Source organism: Hibiscus syriacus, unplaced genomic scaffold (genome assembly GCF_006381635.1).
Source record: "Hibiscus syriacus cultivar Baekdansim isolate YM2019G1 unplaced genomic scaffold, ASM638163v2 tig00116997_pilon, whole genome shotgun sequence".
Taxonomy (NCBI): domain Eukaryota; kingdom Viridiplantae; phylum Streptophyta; class Magnoliopsida; order Malvales; family Malvaceae; genus Hibiscus; species Hibiscus syriacus.
In genome coordinates this window covers 3,439,334-3,464,308 of record NW_024063513.1, presented here as the reverse complement: position 1 = coordinate 3,464,308, position 24,975 = coordinate 3,439,334, and the positions used below count along the sequence as shown (strand labels likewise).

Here is a 24,975-nt window from a genome sequence, read left to right as displayed (position 1 = left end):
ATTAATTTAAGGTTGGCTGCTTAACAAGACGTAATTGAAGGCAAAAAAAAATATGACATCAGTTGCCTGCATTGATTTAGTAAAGCACCTCTTCTAACAATAAGAATATGCGTACTTCCAATTTTTGTATAAGAGAACAAATCGCAAAAAGTTGCAGATTTTATATGGTTATACACATGTATCCATGGATGTACGTCTGCATATGATGTATTGATCTGAATTTATATGCATTTATTTTATTTATTTTTTTATAGAAATTGGATAGGCCTCGTTAAAAACCCCCTTCCTAACCTCCATGTTACAACAATAACATGAAAGACATAGGAAGGAGGAAAAGAGTGCCTAAAAATTCATTAATACCAGAATAATACATAGCCATCCTAAGAAGTTCTGTTACAACATAAAACTTGAAAACCAAACACAGAACATAAATAACCAACTCAAAAGTTGTGCAACCAATTCAATACTCTAATAATTTATATGCATTTATATAAACATATACATATAAAAAAACATGAGAGAGAGTGTTAGGGAGAAAGTGGGAGAGAGAGAGAGAGGTTTTCAGTTGGTCAGTCTTCCGGTGAGGAGTGGACTGTTTTCGTTGACAATCTGAGTAAAAGGGTAACTAGGAAAACTCTTAAGGAAATTTTTCATCAACAGGGGAGTGTTGTTCGTGTCTACATCCCGAATAATTCCAACAAGCCAAATTATAGAAATTATACGTTTGCTTTCGTCCAGTTTGCAAAGGAGGATGGGTTGTTGAAGGCGATAGCAAATATTAATGGTATCTGGATTGATGGTAAGAAAATCTCAGTAGGAGTTGCTAAGTACCAAAAGAAGAGACTAAAGCAGGCTGTTAGAAGTAACGACAGTAAGAAAGTAGATAAGTGGAAAAAGGATACGTATCGGAGTAGAAGAGCTGGATCAGAGTCTTATAGCCGACTGAGAGATGAGAGATCTTACAAGGATGCGTTAGCATCTTTGGATGGAAGGAGAGAAGGTCCGGTGTCTAAAGTGATTTGGGAAGGCCATAAAGACAAGGAAGTAGGGGTGAGGAATTTGTGGGAAATGCATATTCCCCCAGACGAATATGATTGGGTGAAAAGATCAATAACTGGGATCATTAAATCCCATTTTGATCTAGGGACAGTAGTGAAGGGGTTGGCTAGTGAAGGGATCAAGGTCAAGGGAACTAAATGGGGTTATACCTGGAACTCTTGCATTATAACCTTTGGGTCGAAGGAAGAGTTCGAGGAGGCGTGGAAAAATAGAAGGGATGAAGTGTCACTTTGGTTCGACTGGCTTGATCCACTTATGAGTGTAGATGGAGTCCCGATGGCTTTCTGTTCAGTGGAGTTGTATGGAATCCCTTTACTATGTTGTAATGTATCTTTTTTGGAAAAGCTGGTCTCAAGGTGGGGGAAATTGGTGTGTATTCATGAGTCCACGATCAGAAGAGAGGATTTGGCGGTGGCAAGAGCTTTGTTGAGGGTGGCGAGTCCTTATGATATACAGGATTCTGTTACCTTGGGTGCATATGGGAGATCGTATAAGGTTAAGATTAGTGTGGGATCGGTCAGTTCTAAACAGGAAAGTTTTTTTGCAGAAATTCTTCAGGTGGCCGGAGATGGTGTGTCTAGAGTTGATTCTTCATCGGAAGAGAAAGAAGTCTGGAGTTCAGGTGGAGAAGGCAGCCCACAATTGCCAGCTGAGAATTATAGGGACACAGTAGACAGATGGTTGGTAGGTGATGTCTGCACAACAGTGGCAGGCGGCAGTGGAAGTAAACATTTAATGCTGCAGGATGGAGAAAGTCAACCTAGTGGTGCTAAGGTGTCAGGTTTTTCTGCAGAAGATTTGAATTTTAAAGAGGACTATAGGGGCCTTGGTCTAAGAAATGTCTCTATTAATGAATCTGAAGAAGCCCATTTAGAGGGCTCGAGTGAGTCTAATACAAATATCTACAGAATAGTACCTTCTGGGCCAGCTGTTAATTTATTAAAACTGGGATATGGTAACCGTTTGGAGTCTCGGGTGGAATTGGCAGGTTCTCAACAGCAATCTGATTCGGATAAACTAAAGGTGCAGAATTGGGCTAATGTCTCGGCAGACTTAAATCCAAATTTGTTGCTTGCTGGGTCTTCACAATCTAACAGGGAGTATGATTCACCAGCTAATAATTTAATTCCAGTGGGGCATGTTGTTAAATTAAGTAGGGTGGAGGTTCAAGGAGAGTTTCAGCATACTATTTTGGTAGACTCAAAACTGCAGAATTCGAATACTGATTTGTCAGGTTACAAACATATTTCGATTGAGGGTGGGTTCATTGATAGAGTACAGTCTCAATCTGAAGGGATTCCAAATAAGCCAAATAAGGATCTGTTAGAGGAAGTAGTAGTCTTGGAAAAGGACGATTATAGGGGGGTTGGAACTGAACTGATTAGGGAAAGAGGCAGATCGCTGTTCCAGCATAGAAGAACACTTTGTCCCAAAAGTTTGCCCATAGAGAGGAGGAGAATGGCCAGCTATAAAAGATATTATACCAGGTCGAGGGTGAGAATTATCTGGTTTGAGAATAAACACAAAGGTATTCCGGTTAGAAACACAAAAGTTTGCCCAAAAGCGATGGTTTTTACTCCTCTGTTTTTACTCTTCTTGTTATGATAAATGTCAACATTATTTCTTGGAATGTAAGGGGTCTTGGAAAAAAGGAAAAGTCAAGAGTTGTAGCTAATTTGGTGAAGAAGAATAAGCCGAACTTGATTCTAATTCAAGAAACAAAACTAGAAACTGTTTCTTTGGCTCTTAGAAGAAGGATAGGGGGGAGATTCCTTAAAGGAGGGATTGTTGCGCCAGCAGTGGGATCTGCTGGTGGATTGATGATTATGTGGAATGAAAATGATTTTGAAGTCTTGAACAACCATCTTAATGGCAGATTCATAGCAGTCTTTGGGAAGTTCAGAAATTCAAGTGAAGAGTGTGTGATTACCAATGTATACGGTCCATCAATTGAAGCAGAAAAGGAAGATTTTTTCAGGGAATTGTTGGAGTTTGTTTCGGCTCAAAATATGTTAGTGTGTATTGGGGGAGATTTTAATGTGTATCTTGATCCGGATGAGAAGTTGGGAAAATCACAAAACTGGCATTCTATTGATTTATTTAGAAACTTCTTACAGCAATCACATTTAATTGATCTACCTTTGGTGGGAGGAAGGTATACTTGGTGCAATAATAGAGAAGACTCGACTTGGGAAAGACTAGACAGGTTCTTAATCTCTGGGACGTTTCTGTCATGTTTTCCAAATGTAGTGCAAAGGCTCTTGCCTAAATCCCTATCTGATCATAATCCAGTCTCATTAGAGGACAAAGCTGTTAATTGGGGACCGAAACCATTCAGATTTTTTAATTATTTACTAGAGGAGGAAGGATTTGAGGAATTGGTTAAGTCTTCAATGGTTGTTATGAGGGGGAGAAATAATAGAAGGGGTATATTCAATATCTTAAAAGGAACTAAAAATTCAATCAGAAATTGGTCCAACAGTAAATTTATTGGGATTCCTGAGTCGATTTCTGACTTAGAGAGGAATATTAATGAATTGGATCTTAAGGCTCAAGGTGGAATTCTTTCGAAGCAGGAGTGGGATCAGTTGAGGCTGTGTAGGACAAATCTATGGAGGTTGTATAGGACAGAAGAAAGCATCTGGTTTCAGAAGTCAAGGGCTAGATGGATCAAGGAGGGGGATAGGAACACAAGGTTTTTTCATATGTCTGCTCTGAACAGAAGCAAAAGAAATGAAATCTTAAGCTTGAAGATAAATGGGAGTGTGGTTTCAAATCCTCAACAATTAAAGGTACATATTTCAGAATTTTTCAAGGCAGCCTATAATTCCAATTCAACATTGGAAACGGAGGATTTACTACTGGATTTTGCTAAGCTATTAGGGGATCAGTCTAAGAAGCTTGAAGAGCACTTCTTAGAACAGGAAATTTGGCAAGCTATAGTTTCATCAGACAGCTCTAAAGCTCCAGGACCAGATGGTTTCACCATGGGTTTCTTTAAAAACTGCTGGCCGATTTTAAAGGAGCACGTGTTGAAATTTTTTGAAGATTTCTATTTTGGAAGGAAATGGGAGCATGGTATAAACCATGCTTTTATCACACTTATTCCGAAGAAGCTTAATCCGGACAGTGTAGAGGAATTTAGACCAATTAGCCTTGTAGGCAGCTTATACAAGATCCTTTCTAAAGTTCTATCGAAGAGACTGAGTTGTTGTGTTGGTGATATTATTAGTCACTCTCAGTTTGCTTTTATACCGAGGAGACAGTTGCTGGATTGTGCTTTTATAGCAAACGAAGGGATTGATTACTGGAGGAAAAAAGGGTTAAAAGGGGTTGCCTTCAAAGTAGATTTTCGTAGGGCTTATGATTCCGTGGAATGGCCAATTTTAATCAGAGTAATGTCAGAGATGGGTTTTGGTAAGAGATGGTTGTCGTGGATATCTCAGTGTATTTCAACAGCTTCAATCTCGGTTCTCGTAAACGGGTCTCCATCGGAAGAGTTCCCCATGGCCAAAGGACTTAGGCAAGGGTGCAGTTTATCTCCGCTACTGTTTAACATTGTAGGTGAGCTGCTTAATTTGATGATATCTAAAGCAATGGACAGGGGTCTGTTTCAAGGCTTTGTTATTGGGGAATCTGAAAATTCTGTTCGATTGTTACATCTACAATTTGCAGATGACTTGATCATCTTCTGTCAAGCATCTCTCTCCCAGATTAAAAATGTCAAGAGAGTATTGAGGATTTTTAGTGTTATGACAGGGTTGCATCTTAATCTAGCTAAGAGTAAGCTATTTGGTATTAATGTGGAAGAGGAAGTTTTATCAGAATGGGCATCTTCGGTGGGATGTTCTATTGATTCCCTTCCAACAGATTACTTGGGACTTCCTCTAGGTGCTAAGAAAAACTCAGAAGCCTTATGGGATCCAGTTTTCAAGAATTTTAGTTCCAAACTAGCCGGCTGGAAAGCTAATTGTCTCTCATTGGCGGGCAGGACAGTTTTATTAAAGTCGGTGTTAACATCCCTACCAATATTCTTCTTATCTCTTTTTAGAATGCCTTGTAAAATTGGTAAGAAGCTTAATTCTTTAATGGCCAGTTTCCTATGGGGGGATAATGAGGACAAAAGGAAGATACATTGGGTTAATTGGAAATCAGTCTGCAAGCCTCTAAATTCTGGTGGCCTTGGTGTTCTTGATGTGAACCTATCTAATCGGGCTCTTTTGGGAAAATGGGTGTGGAAGTTCGCCAATGAAAAAAATACTTTGTGGAAAAGTGTGTTATGTTGCAGGCACAAAGTAAGTAGTAATTCCATGTCTATTTGCAAGGTTTTTTCGCCCAAATCTTCTTGGATTTGGAGAGGGATTGCCAACAATTTCCTAAAGAACGACTCGGAGGGGGAACGTATCAGATCAAACTCCAAGTTGAAACTGGGAAATGGAAAGTCTATTGCATTTTGGACGGATCCATGGCCTGATGAGTCTCCTTTAAAAAATCTTTTCCCTAGAATGTATGCGTTGTCAACAAATAAATGGGGTATGGTCGCTGAGTTTGGAAGTTCAGATTCGAACGGTTGGGTGTGGAACATCGATACCAGAAGGAATTTGTGTGACTGGGAGTTGGATCAGTGGCTGGATTTAATGACAAAACTGAAGGACTTTAAACTAACTGATTCAGTTGAAGACTTTCTTTCTTGGTCTGCAAGCGGGGATGGACTGTTTTCAGTGAAATCTTGTAGAAAGGAACTCGGCAAGGTGTCTGGGGGGTCTGATTTATGGGTAAAAGGGGTGTGGCAGGGTTTATCTCCTCCTCGTGTTGAAGTCTTCTTGTGGCAGCTAGCTCATCAGAAAGTGGCAGTGAGAGAGGAGTTGGTGAAAAGAGGTTTGCAGCTAGGGGATGAAATTCTATGTCCGTTTTGTAAAAAACAGGTGGAATCAGTTCAGCATTTATTTATTTCGTGTGATGTTTGGGAACTTTGGAACAAGATAGCAAGCTTTTGGGATATAGCCTTAGTCCTTCCAAAGGATCCACCTTCTTTGCTATGTTCTTGGGGTGAGCTGAGGGGGAAATCGTTGATTTGGAAATTTATCCCGGGAGTAGTATTTTGGTCGATTTGGAAAGCTAGGAATGCAATGGTGTTCGAAGGTTCCCCCTTGGATAGGATGTCTATTTTTTATTGCTAGATTCAGGTTATCTAAATGGTTTCTAGCCAAGTATCCTAAGTTTCCTATTTAGGAGGATGTGTTGATTGGTGATCCATCTCTTGCAGATGGTATTAAAGCTCTCAACATTAACAATTTTCAAGTTTATCGCTGGATTCCACCCCCTATGGATTTTTTGAAGATGAATGTCGATGGAGCTGTTAGACTAGATGGCTCAAATGGAGGTATAGGAGGTATTTTGAGAGACTGGAATAGCAACTCCCTTCTGACTTTTTCAAAAAATGTAGGTCAGGGTCCCCCGCCGGTTGCTGAGTTAAAGGCTATTAAGAGAGGCATTGAAATCTATATGTCTTCTTGTTGGGTTAAGGTTGGAAGGTTGATTGTGGAAAGTGACTGTAAGTCGGCTGTGGAATGGGTCCATACCCCAGCTTTGGCCCTTGTTTTTATCCTCCCATCAGTTAAAGAGATTTCATCTTTTATCTCGGACAGGGTGCACTCAATTAGACTGATTCCAAGGGTGTGTAATGGGGAGGCTGACAGGTTAGCAAAGATGGGAATTGGTTGATGTTTAGTCGTTTCCAGTGCGTTGTATCGTTTGAGTTTAGGTTTTTGGTTGTATGTTGAGTAGCTTAGTCTGTTGTGTTTTTTCAGTATGGTGTTTATGTTAAATCTTATGTAATTTCGGAGGAGTAATAAAGTTTCTAAGGCACTCTTTTCCTCCTTCTTTAATCAAGAAGGAGGTTTTTAAGGAGGCCTGTCATTCTTATCAAAAAAAAATATAAACATATACATAGATATAGATATATGGCCTGCATGAATACATGAATTTGCAAGTTACCAATCCTATATAAGCTTCACTATGTCCCTATTTATCAATACACAGTAAAATCTAGCTTGCATGACTACATGAATTTGCAAGTTACAAAAAGGTAAACCAACCTTCAAGACGCTCTTTCCATACAGCACTCTTCAGTTGAGAAATGACATCTTCCTGTATAAGGGAACCTAATCTGCTTTCAATCTCTTCAAGACTCATTTCTGCTGGCTGTAATTGTCAGACAAATCAAAGAAACTAAGATATTTCAAGCTATTACAGTAATAGCAATAAAGAAACTTTAACACATATGTTAACCTCAATGTCCTCGGGCTTTTCACTCAATTTTTCTGTTTCCATCCGTCCGGCTCCATCTACCTTCTTATTGTTGCCTGACTTAACTGAAGACCCTTTCTTGTTGGCAGGCTGAAAGACAGTTAAACTTTTCAATCAGCATAGCCTTAGAAAAATGTGTTTAAAAAATAATGAAAAATAGGAATAATAGCAAAATAAGCAGAAACTTATAGAGAAACAGAAATAAGATCTCAATCTTTTTTTGCACAGAATTAAGTCAACTCTAATTCTTTTACAGAACCTTGATGCTATAGAATATTACATGCTTCAATAACATTCACGGATGGATGATATTATTTATATGAAAATGCTCTAGAATAACAACGAGAAAATAGAATCTTACATCTGCAGAGACAGGCCTCTTCCCGCTAAGCATGCTAGCAGCTGATTTCCTAACAAATGAACCTTCAGAAGCCTGCATGGAGTAGGCGAGTAGCTAATTCATAAGTTTCTGATCCCTTAAACATGATACAAAAGACAACAGACAAAATAAAAATATTTAAAAAGTTTACTAAAAATAATTGTCTCAAATGAAGTGTCAGCAAATATATCATTACTCGAATCACCAATCCCATTAAAAATGATAAAACAAAAAACCACATCTTAATCCTGATGATGTATTTTCCTATAAGATCAACTTACCAATACTGGCAGCAAGGTGATCATCCTCATTTATATGGTTGACCATCTATACTAACATTAAGATGCTCGTTCTCATAGCAATCAACATACTTGGCCATTGTTTGTAGAATATCAATGAAGGTTTAAGGAAAGATGGTTAAGCATGCCTTGTATGAACTGTAAATAAATGGAGAACTGTATGGAAATATCATCATCGGTACGTTCAAAGTTGCCTTTTGCAAAGTTTACCATGTTCCATCATAATTAAAAAAAATCATGTTTTTATGCTTCCAATCATACATGTGTAATCATAAAAGATCAGAAGATTGCTATTTCACATGTGCCAAACTCAACAATTTCATTTTGCTTTTGAATATATATGTGATCGGAATATGATTCATAAATTAACATCTTTGCTAGTTACTAAGCCCCAAATAGGTTCTGTCATAGCTTCTAGAAAATTTGTTGCTTGCTAAGGTTACAGATCCACATAAAGGAAGGAAGAATGTATCAATTAGTCAGACAGATTAAAAAAATAAATTTGGATAGTATATACCGTAAGAACATAAAAAAAACATTAGATTTAACAGGGCACTCACTTCTGTAGAAGACACACCACCCCATGAGGTTTTTATAGCAGCTGGAATATCATAATAAAGGTAAGAAACAAAAACACCAAACCAGTCAAAAAGGGTTCTAATTGATCCAAAATTAATTGCAATGGTAATTCAGAAAATACACCTGAGCTAGTAGCACCAGATACAGCACCAGATACGGAACCAGATCCAGCAATCATTTCAGAAAGCTTCTTTTTTCTAACATCATCAAGTTTCTCCAATGACCTCTCTAATGGCCTCATACCGACAGACTAAGAGAGAGCACGAGAACCTTTATGCAGGGATAAATCTTGGGGAATTAAAGAGATGATAACATAATAACTGAAAACATTACCTTAGCTACAGCAGTCAGTGCTGAGAAGGCTGCATCTCTGACATCTGGGGTCCCATCATTAAGACACTGCAATTCAAATTAATAACCTTCTAATAGTTAGAGCAATAAATAACAAAAGAAAAGGCTAATAAGAGCATTAACTTCTAAATGAGATGAATATGTAAATTTTAATTTTAAGAACTCTAAAATTCAGTACAGCCACATATCATAATTCAACTCAAAATGTTCTCAAAATTCCCCTTTCCCCTTGATTACATATTTCTAGGTTCCCCTTTTCAACTACCGTGTGGAAGGGGAGGGATGCAGCATGGACAGACTGACATTAAGCAAAGATAGATGAAAATAGTCGGGCCTAAAATATTCTAACCTGGGATTAGCATTATAAAAAAAACTGCACTGACCTCTATACAGATTGGGACATAATCCTTATGCACCTTCAGAACCGCAGCTTTGTTACTTGTTTCGATACAGAATGTCACCCAGTTCAAAGTTAATGAACGCACAAGTGGAACTTTGTTTTTAGTTGCAGTTTTAACATCTGCAATAAACCATATTGAAAAATATAAACACTGAAAGTAGCACATAACCAAAGTCTGCCATCCAACTTAGATTTTGAAAGAAATAAGCAGATGCAAATAGAAAAAAGAAAAAAATTGCTAACAAACAGGGAAAATAAAAATAAACGATTCAGAGAGTGATTTCATTGCAAGTAAAAGAGACAAAAAACTATTTTACCCAATAAAGACAACTTGCAAAATTACTGGTTAAAATAAGAATAAACTTGCCTTCAACAACGTCCGCCAGATTTAAGCACCCAGATTTGTGCATTGCTTGAAGAGTTTGTGTGAGTGCCTCAGTCAAAGCAGGTTTTTTCTCTTTCAATTTTTCCTATATAAGAAGAAATAGTCCATACACAAGCCATTACTTTATGTTAAGTGCCTATTCCACCAATATAAATGAGAAAAAGAATTTGAAAAAAAAATCTATATATCAGGCTAGTATATGAAAGTAAATTCGAGAACTCTGTGGACCTTTAACAGTATGAACTTTTACAAAAAGTAACATCTTGGTTACCAAAGATGGGGGACAAAGAAACTCAAAAAATACAAAGGACACGCTGAGGGATTTTTCTATTAATATTTTCCTTTTTGGCTACGGGAGTGGAGAAGAAAACATAAAAACAAAATTAAGAAGATCCTGATTTGCCAGGTTAGGTCCAGAGAAGTGTGATACTAAAAACAAGAGAAGCCTTTTGATAAAAACTTCAAACATGTTAAGCATTTATGCTAGAACCAACTGACAATAGATGTACGGGTCAAACTTCAATATAAGATCAGAAGAAACCCAAAACTTAAGAGATAAGAGATAACACCGTTTAACACATCCCAACATGTCTAGCTCAACATGGGCCTACTCATAGACCCAACTTGAATATAAGATAAGAGAAAAAAGGAAGACGATACTCGATAGATGTGAGATAAAACCACTTAACTCTATTCACGTGTAATTCAACAAGGGCATACACATGACGATCTCAAATTCGTTGGCAGGAAGAACATATCATTACATTATAAACCATTCAACCAAAAACAATTTGTAAATATGAGGTAGACTTAATATTTGTCACATAACAACACTAATTAACACTACCCCGTACATGTAAGTCAACAAGATCCTACCAGTGGACCTCACGTGGGATTAGGTAGAAAGACAAAACACACATGAGCACTGATACTAAGCATCAAAACTAGAGTCCATTGACAAGAGGTGGAAGGGCTTAACTTGAATAGAAGAATACAAGAAAGCCCAATACATAATAATGTAGGTTAATACCACTCAAGAGAAAGTAAAGAGAAAGAATGTGAAACATAAAGAGAGCTTAACTATTATATCAAGGCAACATAACTCGCAAGTTGCATCACTTTACTTCTTAAACAGTAAAAATAATATACCCAATAAGTTATAACAAGCGAATAGCTAGGTAAAGTTCTCAAATATGGTTCCAACCAAACCAATATGAAAGAAATGAAAAAGGACTAATGAGCAATGTGATAAACAATTGTAAACTCTACGGAAGTATTTATGTAATTCTGTTATTGTTTCAGCAATTACTAATTAAAATATTTTCATTAATGAAAACGTTTAAAGTAATTAAACCTCCCTAATTTATTAGGTTATTTTCATCAATTAACTACATTAATCTTATATTCATTCCTTTTAACTATCTAGTCTTTCCATCTCAATTTGTTAATGTAAGATCCCAATAAAATCATATCTTTCATGCCAAAAAAACAAAAATTTAGTTCTGTAGAAAGTTTTCAGGATTCTATTTTTCAGTTTGTAATAGACGATCATTAACTTTGGCTTTAACTATCCAAAAAAAAATTGTTCTTTTCAATCTTAGGGTATCAACCAGACAAACATGGTACTTCGGTTTTACCTAAAGTAAAATTCCACAACCAAAACATCTGATGATAAATAAAAACGAGGCAGGTTAAAAAATGATAAACGAAGACACAGTAGCAAAATGGAAAAGGAACATAGCATGGAATTAAATGCTTTCATGATAATGTAAGTTATATGGCACTTACAAGTAAAACTGGCAACAAAAAGCGCGAACTACCAGAAAAATGAGTTCGCAAACCCTGTGCAAGATTCCCAATAGCTTGGATGGATTCCACTGCAACAGCAATGTTTACATCTGTAACAAGCTGCAAGATGAAAGACAACTTAGGCAAATCATGATACCAAAGGCATAACAGACATAAAGGTTAAATCATAAAGGAAAGTACGAAAAGCGAAGGTAACAAAGCAGAAACTAATCTAATAACAAAAAACACAAACACAACAGATACTACGAATTTATTGTTATCAACTTAACCTTGTACTCAAAAATACCTCAGCGGCCACAAATAGCAGTTACACTAGTCATCAAGTAAATCAAGAAAAGCGCAATTCAATCTTGGTTTCACATTCCAAATATGGTAGAAATATCAAAGAACCTCTTAGATGCAACCAAAGAAAGCAACAGGATTTAGATAGGAAGTAGTAAAAACAGTGTGACTCGTGCTGACATATGTCATCCTCATACGAGTGAAAGATGCATGATAACACCCTGGCTTGCATGCTAAAAGAGGGGCAGAAAAAAGAGAATTCGATTGGAAGGTAGTAAATACATCGACATTCATGCAGTAGGAACATCAAGACCACTTTCATCCCTGTTCTGGTTGAAACAAAATTATATTATCCCAATACAACAGGCTAATGAAATCTTTTTATTACGAAGGAGAAAATTGTAAACCTTCTTCAAGGTCCGGCAAACTTCCGCAAAATCGCCAGGAGCTATCTTTTTCGTCGATGCAAGCTTTGCGAGTTCAGCAACAGCCTCCTTTCTTTCTGACCACTTGGTAGCTTTCTACAAGACAGACGGTGTTTATAAAGGAAGAGGTTAGCAATTTCAGAAAAATTACTATAAAAATTAAGAGTTGCAATTACTAAAAATAAATAGTATGGGAACAGCACTAACCACTCCATCCCAAAATCCGGACTTCTCCAGAGGAGTTAATATATCAACTGGATCAACAAGGTCATATTCATCTATTTCCGCAGGAGCTACCAGTACGATATACAAACCAAAATTACTAGATTAGCTTTATTAAAAAAATTAAGAAAATTGTACAATCCAAAGTTAATAAAAAACATACTATCAGCTTCAGATTCTTCAACAGCACCAGGGCCAGCAGCTTCAGACACGGTTTCTGGTTCCGGTTCCTTGTCTTGCTCAGATCTGAAAAATCATAATGAAGGGAATAAGATAATGATAAATCTGGCCTAAACATTGCAAACTGAAGTATAAAATCATAAATTGTAAAGGCAGATAATCGCAAGGAAAAAACGAAAATATAATTGGTGTAGTGAATAGGGAAATGCAATCATCAACTCTATCAGACAGAAGACATGAAACATCACAAATAAACATTGCAAACTTAAGCATAAAATCATAAATTGCTAAGACAGACAAGTGAAAAATGAAAATATAACTATTGTATGGAATAGGGACATGTAATCATCAACTCTATAAGACAGAAGACATGAAATATCACATATACAACATAATAGGCTCTTAATTGAATTTGCTAATACATTTAGATGACATTTATGACTGAAAACAATAGTAATGTAAAATGTCAAATAAATTATTCAATAAATTATTTGAATATATAAAAGAAAACAATTTCACTAATCCCTGACAGTAATCTTTAAGATTCTGAACTTATACCAGAGTCATTTAATGGTTTATTATTAAACCTTTATTGACATCCCATAATGGTCAAATTGAGTTTCAAGTGTTGTCTTTCTTCTGATTGTCATAAGCTTTGTTTTCCTTTCTTTTCTTTTTTTGAGCATGTAGAAACCAGAGTTAAGATTGCTCTATAAACTTCAAGATTTAAAAGAAAAAATGCACGACTCCTTCAAGGTACTTCATTCTTTTACCCTATCATAGTGCACCAACAGCTGTCCTCAAATACATGCTCAAAGAAATGAAACGACAATACTTATCTAAATAAAAGCATCGATTTAACGAAGCATAGCTTTAAATACACTCATAAACAGCACAGTGCATGCTTACGTTACTAAAGATGAAGAAATTTACCTTATCTTCCGTGATGGCTTAGCTGTCCCAGTCACATTCACAAGCTCAGCCTCAAGCTCTTTTTTCTTCAGGCAGCAGAACCAAAAATATATATATTTCAATATAAATATTAAAAGGCATATCTAGAACAGACTAATTTAATACTATTTTACCATAGTGTCACGCATCTTCTCAAACAATATTGACTTTACAGGATCCTTTCCAATCCAACGACAAAGCTCAAGAGTCAGTCCTTTGGAGGATGCACGGACATTTTGATCTTGATGGTCAAAGAGTTCAGGAAGCATCTTTAGAATTCTTTTAGGTGGGACAACTTTGGCTCCAAATTCACTAAATACAAACAGACCATAAGCAGCTGTAGGGAGCAAACCATAGAATTGATTCATAGTTCATGTCAAGGGGCTCTTAAACACAAACCTTAGTGCCTGAAACATGACATCAATTGCAGGCACCACTGCTTTGGCAACTTTGTTCTTTATGGCCTTCTCCATTGAATCCTACGGTTACCGCAGAACGCATAAAGGAATGCATAAAGCCTCAGAAATGAGACGCATAAAGCCTCAGAACCTTAGTACGAGAAAATATTTTCACTAAATAGAAGGACAAACTTATTGCAGTAAATGAGATGCATAAAGCCTCGGAAAGGTCAAAATGAGTCTAGTGATCCCAAATAAAGAGATCTGAAACATTCTCTCCTGCAAGAAAATGACATGAAAATATATTTGGCCCCCAATACAGGAAAAAGTAAGCATTGTGCACAGATCTATAATTAAAGAGCCATGTCAGCATCCCTATAAAAAATAGCTTAAATCACTCTCTTACGAAAAAAAATATACCAGACAGACAATGCCCTTAAAAAACTAAAGAAAATGAGATAAAGCAAAATGTAGGTAAGAACCCTTCTCATAAATGAAACCAAAGTGATATGCTTTCTCTTTTATTATTTGAGATATTTCTTTAGAGCTCCTGTCTTCTATAAATCACGTAAAGAATGTAAGAGATATAGAACAACATAAATGAAATGGACTAAACAATAAAAGCTGTCTAGATATATGAAATAGATGGATGCATGGATGTATAGAAAAGTTATATATATCTAGTATTCTATTTAATAAACCTACATCCATGTAATAAGAGTAACAATGTACATAGCTACAGAATAATAATAATCTGTGTAACAAAGTAAAGAAATGAAGGGATAAAAGAAGTGGAGCGGGAATGGGCACACTCAAATGTGTGCAAACAGTTTCGCTTTTACTACATAAAAGTAGTGGTCTTCTTATTTCAACATTCTTTCCCTACTACCCACTTCAACAACATTCAAACTTTAATTTGGATCATAGTTAGCTTAAGAATAAGAATTGTTTTAATAAATTATCAAACATACCAGAAAAACATCAACAGCCTCCAATTCTACCCAGAGCATGAACGCTGCCTGAGCCTTCTCGACAGTCTTAGGCCTCCCTGTAAGACATTTCGCCACAATGGCTTCACATACTTCCTTGGCATACCTGTTAACATCAAGCAAACTCAAAGTAAAAAATCATAAGCAGCCTCACAAAATGCAGATTCAAAAAAAGATTTTTTTTTCACAAAAGAAGTTTAGTAGAAGTTAAAAGGGCATCACCTTCCGGCATCTGCGTCGGCCGCTTTTAAGAAGGCAATCAAAGCGTCCAACGCCTTCTCCTGCACCGGAGCATTCGAATCCGCCGCCGTCTTTCTGAAAAACGGAGCTGTACATTTGAAAATCACAAAGATCCACCAATCAATTGAGGAAAGCAGTAATGAGGCGTTTAGAATTTTCAAAAAAAAAGATATCTAAGAAAAAATAAAAATAAAAAAACTGACCTATTTCGCGAAGCCTCGGGTCCTTCGGATCCGTGATGGAATCGCAGAAAGAAGCTAAATCGACGTTAGCCTCATTCCTCACCTTCCAATTCTTGTGCAGCAACCGGTCTTCCCATGGCAATTTTTTTGCCTCCTTCAATAGTTTTTCTTCTTCCGACATTTTATTTCTACTTGTTCTTGAATTTTTTTTCCTGAATCGATCTATCCAGATCTAGAATAAGAGGCGAAGGGGATTCTATTTTCTTCTTCCCTTTTTTTTTCGCTTTTTGTTTCCCTGCCGAATGCCGGCGAGAGACACCAAAACCAAATGATAAATTGTTGTTTTTGAATTTCAATTACGGGACTAAACGCTGTGCGTAGGATATAACAACATAATCAATCCTCCCCCAAAACAGAAAAGCGATGGAGAGGTTCTTTGAATTCTACGTTTTGAAAACCTCTTCTTTCCCACGCTCGACCCCTTCCCCTCTACTTCACCTCAACAGCTTCCCCCTTTATAATTGGACCGTTTGAACTACGCGTCAAATCAACGCGTGAAAATACATATTATTATAATCGTTTGTTGAACAGTGAAAATATTGGGGCCCTTATTTGCACGGAGCGGACACGAGTTACTCTTCCGGTCACGGTTTATTTCCCTTTAAATTTTGTGTAAACTACACTGCTTTTCCCTTATGTTTTAGGTCTGTCTTATTTTAGTCACAGGATTTGATAAAGTTAAATTTTAATTGTTTTCTATAAGTCTTGTTTCGAAACTGATAATTAAACCATTAATTCTCGTTAGTTTGATAACATGATATGGTAGTAAAAAATGTTTAAGTTTAATTAATCTCTAAATTTTATTTAAAATACTAATTTGACCTTAAATTTCATATAAAATATTAATTTAATTATTAAACTTTAGATAAAATATGAATTTGATCTATGAATACAAACAAAGTCCTCCATCACTCATTGCCGCTCAACACAATTTTCAGTCAACGTTAATTTATGTCATTGATCACCATTGTCATCGATGATCTTTGAGTCCAAAATGTTCTAGTACATTCTTTTTTTACTTCCTAAATATGAATATGACGTTCTTTTCACTGAAAAATACTTCAAATTAAACTTAGTGTATTGTAAAAAAATATAAACTTAGCCTAAAACCCTTCAAAAACTTTTAAAATACAAATCTATATATGATATTTTTGTATTATAATGATAAAATTTTAATTTTTGTAAACTACATCATTGATCATTTTCGTTTAGATTTTGTATATTTTTTAAAATTTAAAAAAATATAATATTTGGTCATATTCGTTTTTATTTAATTAAGATGTGGTCACTAAAATTTAATTGAGGTTAGACCATTGATTGATTTATGACGTGGAATGGTAATATTTAAAATTTAAAAAAAGTAAATTAAATAAATATTACTAATATTTGAGTAAGTATTCGTTTTCTCCTTATATATCTGAAATCTCTTTCTTAAACCAGCTGCACTTCTTATAAATGTATTATTATTTATATATTACGTGTTATTGTTTTTGAAGAAATATAATGATAAATTTATTATTATTATTTAAAATAATAGATGGTTTTAGATTAGTTTGTAAAGTTTATGCTATTTTTTGGTGAAACGAACATAAGATTCGCGTTCAAGATGTTAAAAAATAGTAAATTATAAATTTTTAGATCCAACAACCGTTGATGAAGGCAATCGATAATTTTCAATGACGACAATCAATAAAGATAACCGACTATCAACGACATAGACTTTAATTGAATTCAAAAATCATATGTTTTTTATAAGGTTCATGAATTAAATTAATGGGTAAAGAACACAAATGGTCCTTCAACTATAAGATATTATTTTGTTGAACCTCTAACTATTAAAAGTTATAAAAATGATCTCCGACTAGTCAAAGTTACAAAATGATCACCAAACTATTCATATGTTCCAAAATCATCCTTTTTCATTAAATAAATAACGATCTTCTAGACTAAACATTAACATGTTAAAATTCAATCCTATAATTGTTTGAATTGTATTTTATTGATTGATTATTCGTTTATATTATATCGTAGAGCAAATGATTGAAAGTAATGATTGTGCGAGTATATATCATTAAAATTTGATTTTATCACATCTCAGTCAGCAAGTTAACGTCCAACTCAACAATCATCAATTTTTAACGGAAAAAGACGAGTTTCGAACATATGAATAGTCAATGATCGTTTTATAACTTTTAATAATCAGGGGGCTCAATAAAACATAGTCCTATAATTAGATACCATTTTGTAAGTTTTAATAGTTGATGGACTCAACAAAGTAACATCACATAGTCGGAATATCATTTGTGAAATTTATCCTAAATTAATATGTTATCTAAAGTTTAGGGTTTTGCTTAGTATTCTACCTAGAATTTAGGGGTTGAGTTAAAATTTAAACATTTTTACTAATATGTCATCAAACTAATAGGAGTCAACGGAACAATGGGTAAAAATTAAAAGTGATCATAATGTAATTTTTAAAAACTAGTGACCAAAATAAGATCAACCAAAAAGAAAAAAGGACCACTACCATAATTTATTCTTGGGTTTTTTTCCAATTTTACATTTGAATTCGTTTCTAAAACGTTCAAACAAGGCGATTGAGCTCGAAAATTACTATTGAAATCTCAATTTGTTGTATCTAATTCAGAAAAAAAAAATAATTAATAAATTAAATATTAATAATCATATTATGAAAATTTTATGATTGAAATCGTTTTATACTAGAGAAGAAACTTTTAACATTTTTTAAGAATTGGAAAATATAGCATCTCGATTTAAATTATTATTTTTTAAAGTAAAATTATATATATATATATAAGTTTTCAATATAACCATTGTTAAAAATAAATGTGTGAATACCTCTAATAATAAATTTGTTATAACTTTAACTTTTTAAAAACAATTTAATTTTGTATCACATATAAATTACAAGTCGACATCATTTCAGTGGTTAAAAAATCGTTTTTGTTCTTAGATGTCACGGGTTCGAGCACTAACGTTTGTAGTAGGGTGATTGAGTGTTCACTATCAAATGGTTGAGAATAATTAAAACAAATATTATTTTATAATCATCTTAGCTTCATATAAAAAATATCGATCAATTTAAATACGGAACCGCTGGCAATTACTTATCATACAATCAAATTACATCTCATAATTAATTATATTGTGTTGGGATGTAAAATAATTAAAATCGGTTCAATTATTAGATAACACGTGAAGAGTGGCACTAAAATTCAATCTCTCCTATAATTACATAGTAGCTTGGAAGTATTTTTCTAATTATAAGAGTATTTGACAGTAAAACTATAATAGTAAAAACATATTGGGATTTTTGTAAAACTGTTATTTTCTTTATAAAATGTATTAATCATCGTCATATATTAATCAACAACATTCATGGATTTGATGAATCAAGTGTTTTAACCATATTTGGATCAATTCGTGGTTGTGTTCATTGATGATATTTTGGTGTATTCTAAGACTAAAGAGGATCACGATGTGCATCTCAGCACTGTACTTCAGACACTGCAGGATAAAAAGCTTTATGTCAAGTTATCAAAATGTGAATTTTAGCTGTTGGAAGTTGCTTTTCTTGGTCATTTGATTTCGGTTGAAGGAATCAAAGTAGCTCCCAAGAAAGTACAAGCAATTGTTGAGTGGAAAACTCTGAAGAATGTTTATGAAGTTTGAATTTTTTTTGGATTAGCCGGTTATTACAGGAGATTCATGAAAATTTTCTCGATGATTGCATCTCCACTTACTAAACTGCTCAGAAAATATGTGCCATTTGTTTGGACTGAAAAGTGCCAAGAAAGCTTCGATACGCTTAAAAATATTTTGACAGAAGCTCCAGTTTTAGTGCAACCATAATTAGGCAAAGATTATGTGATTTACAATGATGTGTCCCATAATGGTTTGGGATGTGTTTTGATGCAAGAAGGTAAAGTGGTAGCTTATGCTTTGAGATAGTTAAAGATGCATGAACGTAATTATCTGGCTCATGATTTGGAGCTAGCAACTGTGGTGTTTGCTTTAAAGATTTGGTGCCACTACTTATATGGTGAGCAATGCTACATTTATAGAAATCATAAAAGTTTTAAGTATTTGCTCATTCAAAAATAATTGAATCTAAGGAAAAGAAGATGGATTGAGCTTCTAAAAGATTATGACGTGATTATTGATTATCACCTTGGGAAGACTAATGTAGTAGTTGATGCACTTAGTCGAAAAACTTTTTCTGCTTTACGAACTTTAGATGTTTGATTGTCAATGAAGAATGATTGTGCACTTGTTGTAGAATCAAGATTGAGACTTGCATTGCTAGATTGAATTAAAGATCTTCAAAGAAAATACAAAAATGTTCAAAAATGATTGAGCAGGTAAAGAAAGGTGAAACGAAAGACTTCGAAGTTAAGTCTGATGGATGTTTGTATTATCGGGTCGAGTTTGCATACCCGATGAGGAAGAATTGAAGAAAGATATTATTTCTGAAGCTCATTATAGTCCTTTAACTATACATCCAGGAAGGAATCAAATGTATCAATATCTAAAGAACCGATATTGGTGGGCATGTATGAAAATGACTATAACTGAGTTTGTATCCAAATGTTTAACCTGTCAACCAGTTAAAGTAGAGCATCATATGCCATCGGGTTTGTTGCAACCTATTTTCATTCCTCAGTGGAAATGGGAACGAGTTACTATGGATTTCATGACAAGTTTACCTTTGACACCCGGTAAGAAATACTCGATCTGGGTGATTGTGGATAGATTGACTAAGACAACACATTTTATTCCAGTTCGATAGGATTAACCAATGGAGAAGTATGTTGAATTATACATCAGATATATAGTACGACTACATAGAGTACTTGTCTTGATAGTTTCAGACAGAGACCTGATGTTTACTTTGAGATTTTGAAAGTCTCTGCATGAAGCTTTAGGGACTCGATTGAACTTTAATACAACTTATCATCTTCAGACAGATGGTCAATCGGAGTGAACCATTCAGATTCTTGAAGACATGCTAAGGGTATATCTTATTGATTTCAAAGGATCATGGGAACAGTATATGTATTTAACAGAGTTCGCTTATAATAAAAATTATCAGCCGCGTATCAAAATGACTCCTTTTGAAGCATTATATGGAAGAAAATGACAGGCGTCATTGAATTGGTATGAACTAAAAGATCGAGATATAATTAGTCCATATATGATTAAGGAATTAGAAGACAAAGTGAAAGTAATTCAAGATAATCTTAAGATAAAACCTGATATACATAAATCTTATGCTAATTTGAAGAGGAAATAAATCGAATTTCAAAAAGGTGATAAGGTATTTATCAAAGTATCACTCTGGGAAAAGATTCTAATATTCGGAAACAAATGAAAGTTTAGTTCGAGATTCATTGAAACGTATGAGATTATAAAGAGAGTTGGTCCGATAACTTATCAGTTAGATTTACCTTCGAAAATGGATAAGATTCATAATTTGTTTCATGTATCGATGTTTCGGAAGCATCAATCGAATCCTTCTTATATCATTACACTAGAGGAAATTGAGATTCAACCGGATATATCGTATGAAGAAGAATCAGTAAAGATTTTAGCTCATGGAGTTAAAGAACTGAGGAACAAGACGATTTCACTGGTGTAAGTTCTTTGGCGGAACCATAAGGTTGAGGAAGCGACGTGGGAACGAGAATATGACATTAAAATGCAGTTTCCTCATCTCTTTTATTCAAGTATGTAAATACATATGGAAAATTCAAGGATAGATTTTCTTAAAGGGGGAGAGTTGTAATACCCCAAAATTTGATTTGTGACTAAAATGTAAGTTTTGAAAGTTTGGTGGTTAAAATATAAACTTTATAAAAGTTATAGGATCAAAAATATAATTTTGAAAAGTTTTATATTGTAGTCTGTAGATGAATAGTTTGGCTTAAAACACAAATTTTTGTGGTAATCAGATTTTATGAAAATTTGAAGGATGATGGATTAGGGTTGTAAATGTTATTTCCATATTTTAGATTAATTATCTTTCTTAATGATATATATATATATATATGTATATATATCATTAAGAAAGAGAAGTACTAAGTTGTTTATTCAATATCTTCATTCCTATTGTGGTAAAAATAAAACTCTTCATTCATTTTTTTCCTTTTTCATCATGTCAAGGTTTTATTTTATATCGATACATAAGGAAACTATTGTGGTAAAAAGAAAAATCTTCATATTCATTTTTTTCCATTTTCATTCATTCATTTCCATATATATATACTAGAATAATCGAGAAGTTCATTTCCTTTTTCAAGTTATATGATTAGTTTTTGGAATAAGCTATTAGATAGAGAATTAATCTACGTGAAATTCTCTATCAATTGGTATATAAATTGCATGGTGAAGATGCTTGTGTGTTGAGATTTAGTGATTAGGGTTTATGTAGGGTTTGTTGATTTTGAAGAATTGATTAAAGATTATTATGTTTTTAAGGTTGGAGATTAATTATAAGGCTTGTAAGATGATTGAAATTGTTTATTCGTGTTGATATGAAGTTCGACCAACTTAAGGCTTATAAGGAATTATTAGATTTTGACTTAATTTGATGTTGTGATGATTGGAAATGCATGTATTCGATCATAGGAGGTTGAATTCATGCTTGGAATTAAACAAAAAGTCTACCTTAGGTAGTAATAAGCATTCGGACATAGGAGATTAATTATGGAAAATATTGAAAATTTCCTATAATTTAGAATTGATATTGGAAGTATTCTATGTGGTTTGGATATCAATTTGGAATAATTTGGAAGCTTGAATTGAAAAAAGGGCCTAATTTGCAAGTTGTGAGAATTAAGGGACATTATAGCAAGAATGTGATAATTGGGGTGTCTAATGTTAAATTTTATTTATGCAAGGCTAGAATTTTTAAGTTGTAAAGTGTTTGGAACCAAATTTCAAATTTGGTAAATTTCAAGGTGGAATTCGAAAAGTCACAAAATTGAGGGACTTGTTTGTGAGTTTGGGAATATGTTGGTATTATTTTGAACAAGAAATTTTAATGCTGGAAATTTCATTTGGTGGGCTGATTTTTGGTTTAATTATTTAAGTTTGGATCAAATTGCAAGTTTGTAAAGATTGGATGTTGAATTTGAAAATCCTAAGAAGGTTTAGAATGAAATTTTGAATTTTGAATGTTAAAGTATTGATTTGAGAAATTTATTAAGGTTCTGGAAATTTTAGTAATTAAGGTGAAATGGTCATAATAGTTAAGGGATATTGTGAAGTTAATGGAAAAGTTAAGGTGAATTCTAGAAAGAATTCATAATTAGTTGTTTGATTGTGGAATTAGAAAAAGTTAAAGGGTTTATGATGACAATAAATATTTATGTAATTGAATTAATATTTTGAGAAGTTTGAAATTATGTTGGAAATGCGATTTAGTTTCCTGTCTATTAAGTATTGATTTTATTTTTATAGATTTTTATATTAATAAGTTTAGATTATGTTAGTACGATACTAACATATGATTCAAATACTTGTGTTATTATATAATTTTGTCAGACTACGAAAAATCTAGCGATCCGAATGACTCGAAAGGAAAGGAAAAAACTCGTGAGTAGGTGTTTGTACAAGAGTTTTGTAGTGAGGCAAAGGTGATTGCATATTATTTATTTATTTATTATGATCGAGGACGACTTGCGATAAGTCAACCTCATATTATTATTTTCGAGTATGATTTATAATTTTTAATTATGGATTGTTTCCTTAATATTTTCAGTAAGATTTATGAATGATTTAGGGTATGAACTGACCAAATTTATGTTTTATGATGATGAATTAAAAATGATTCGGATAATGAAATGTTGATTATAAAATGATTTTGAAGCACATTGTATGTTGCATTGAGAGTCTTAGGTACAATTGGCATGCCATGAGGTGTAGTGAATCTTATTCTGATTAGTACATTGGTATATTATGTATAGCATCATTGGTGCAAATTATATGATTGCACTTGGAGTGTATAGTCTGATTCTAATAAAAGCACTGAAATGTTTATTGCGCACACTAGTCTGACTCACGTACCTTGCATTATCTTAAATGTACTTTGGGCTATGAAATTAAATATGAAAGTTTTGAAAAGTATATGATCGGAAAAGAATGTTAATATAATTATTCTGTCTGATATGGATTATTATGATATTTGATAGAACCATTAGATTATTTTTTTAGGTTTCTGATGAAGAAATAGTTTAAAATAATCGGGTTAAACGGTTTGAGATTTTATATGAATTATTTCAGAATGTTTTAATATACATATGGTATTTTATATGTTTATTTCTCATCTTAAGTTATTACTGCCTCACTAAGTTATACTTAGCGCGTGATGGTTTTTCATGCGTAGGTTCTGATAGAGATAAGGATGTGCTGTGAGGAGTCTTTCGAGTATCTTTTTGGAGATCATCTATATTATTTGTAACACCTTAGACCAGTATGACACACAGTCGACTGATTTAAGGTGCTACACGAAACCACCAAAGTGGCTGACAAACTTTTTCTTACTTTCTGATTCTTTAAAACGACCATTATACCATAAAATAAACTAAAATATAATAAAAATTATGTACACTAAGGAGATCCAAAATAAAATATTTACACTTCAAAACAATGCAGACCACTATATTGAAACTACGACTCAACTAAACAATAAAGTTTACAAATATACATGCCCTTTCAAAAATTATGAGATGTACTCTGAATCTGCACTGGTATGAACTAAGTTTTGGTCTGTCTACTGCTCCTCACCTGTGGGATCTACTAACCTGCCCATGTAAACAATCTGAAGGTAGCTCAGCGACACACTAATAGCTAAAACATACTAACTGCATATTACTGAAAAGCTAACTATCAAGTTCACTGATTTGATCTGCTTAGTGAATATCCTTGCGATATTCGTTCTCTACGTTACTGTAGGCATCATGGTGTGGCTGAGGGATTATTGCATCTCAGAGCTCACGCACCCCTCTAGTCTAATGGGATATGGCCCCCATAATTTTTGCATCGGACACCATATCTCTTGTCAGGCCTCGGCCTTAGTTAGTTGGTTTTTATGGGTCTTGCGGTCTACCTTAGGATATATCTAGACTGCATCTATACTTTCGACTCCACTAGCTTTTCTAAAAGAACTCGGGTGTCCGAATCGTTACCGAGTATCAAATAAGGCAACTTATTTGTCCCTAATTATTTTTTCTACGTTGAATTAAACATCAATTATGTTCTCACTTGTACTCTTATTTGGTGATTTAAAGAAGTGTTGGGGTATCTCGAGTCTAAATCCCTCAAAAATGGACTTTTTGACCTAAAACAAACTGAAAGTATCGATACTCCTGCAAAGGTTTCGATATTTTATATAAGTACCGATACTTTTAAACATTTTGTTCTGCCTAGTTTCGATACTTTCTAGGAGTTTTGAA

At 34.1% G+C, this 24,975-nt stretch overlaps 1 protein-coding gene across 2 annotated transcripts in view; it reads right to left on the bottom strand.

The window, feature by feature from the left end:
- Positions 1-15,770, bottom strand: part of LOC120193917 (protein MOR1-like) — a 30,893-nt gene extending 15,123 nt beyond the window's left edge. Inside the window, exons 1-18 of one of the 2 annotated variants that reach the window (XM_039196338.1) lie at positions 15,461-15,770; positions 15,240-15,345; positions 15,000-15,123; positions 14,030-14,109; positions 13,765-13,942; positions 13,613-13,677; positions 12,663-12,745; positions 12,485-12,570; positions 12,260-12,373; positions 11,550-11,669; positions 9,744-9,846; positions 9,360-9,496; positions 8,959-9,024; positions 8,748-8,875; positions 8,607-8,652; positions 7,730-7,801; positions 7,351-7,458; positions 7,158-7,263 (exon numbers count right to left, since the gene is read on the bottom strand). In XM_039196338.1, coding sequence (XP_039052269.1) covers positions 7,158-7,263; positions 7,351-7,458; positions 7,730-7,801; positions 8,607-8,652; positions 8,748-8,875; positions 8,959-9,024; positions 9,360-9,496; positions 9,744-9,846; positions 11,550-11,669; positions 12,260-12,373; positions 12,485-12,570; positions 12,663-12,745; positions 13,613-13,677; positions 13,765-13,942; positions 14,030-14,109; positions 15,000-15,123; positions 15,240-15,345; positions 15,461-15,620 — 1,882 coding nt within the window. In that variant the 5' untranslated portion in view covers positions 15,621-15,770. The remainder of the gene's footprint in view (positions 1-7,157; positions 7,264-7,350; positions 7,459-7,729; positions 7,802-8,606; positions 8,653-8,747; positions 8,876-8,958; positions 9,025-9,359; positions 9,497-9,743; positions 9,847-11,549; positions 11,670-12,259; positions 12,374-12,484; positions 12,571-12,662; positions 12,746-13,612; positions 13,678-13,764; positions 13,943-14,029; positions 14,110-14,999; positions 15,124-15,239; positions 15,346-15,460) is intronic. The other variant, XM_039196339.1, reaches the window with a different exon arrangement.
- Between the last annotated feature and the right edge of the window lie 9,205 nt (positions 15,771-24,975).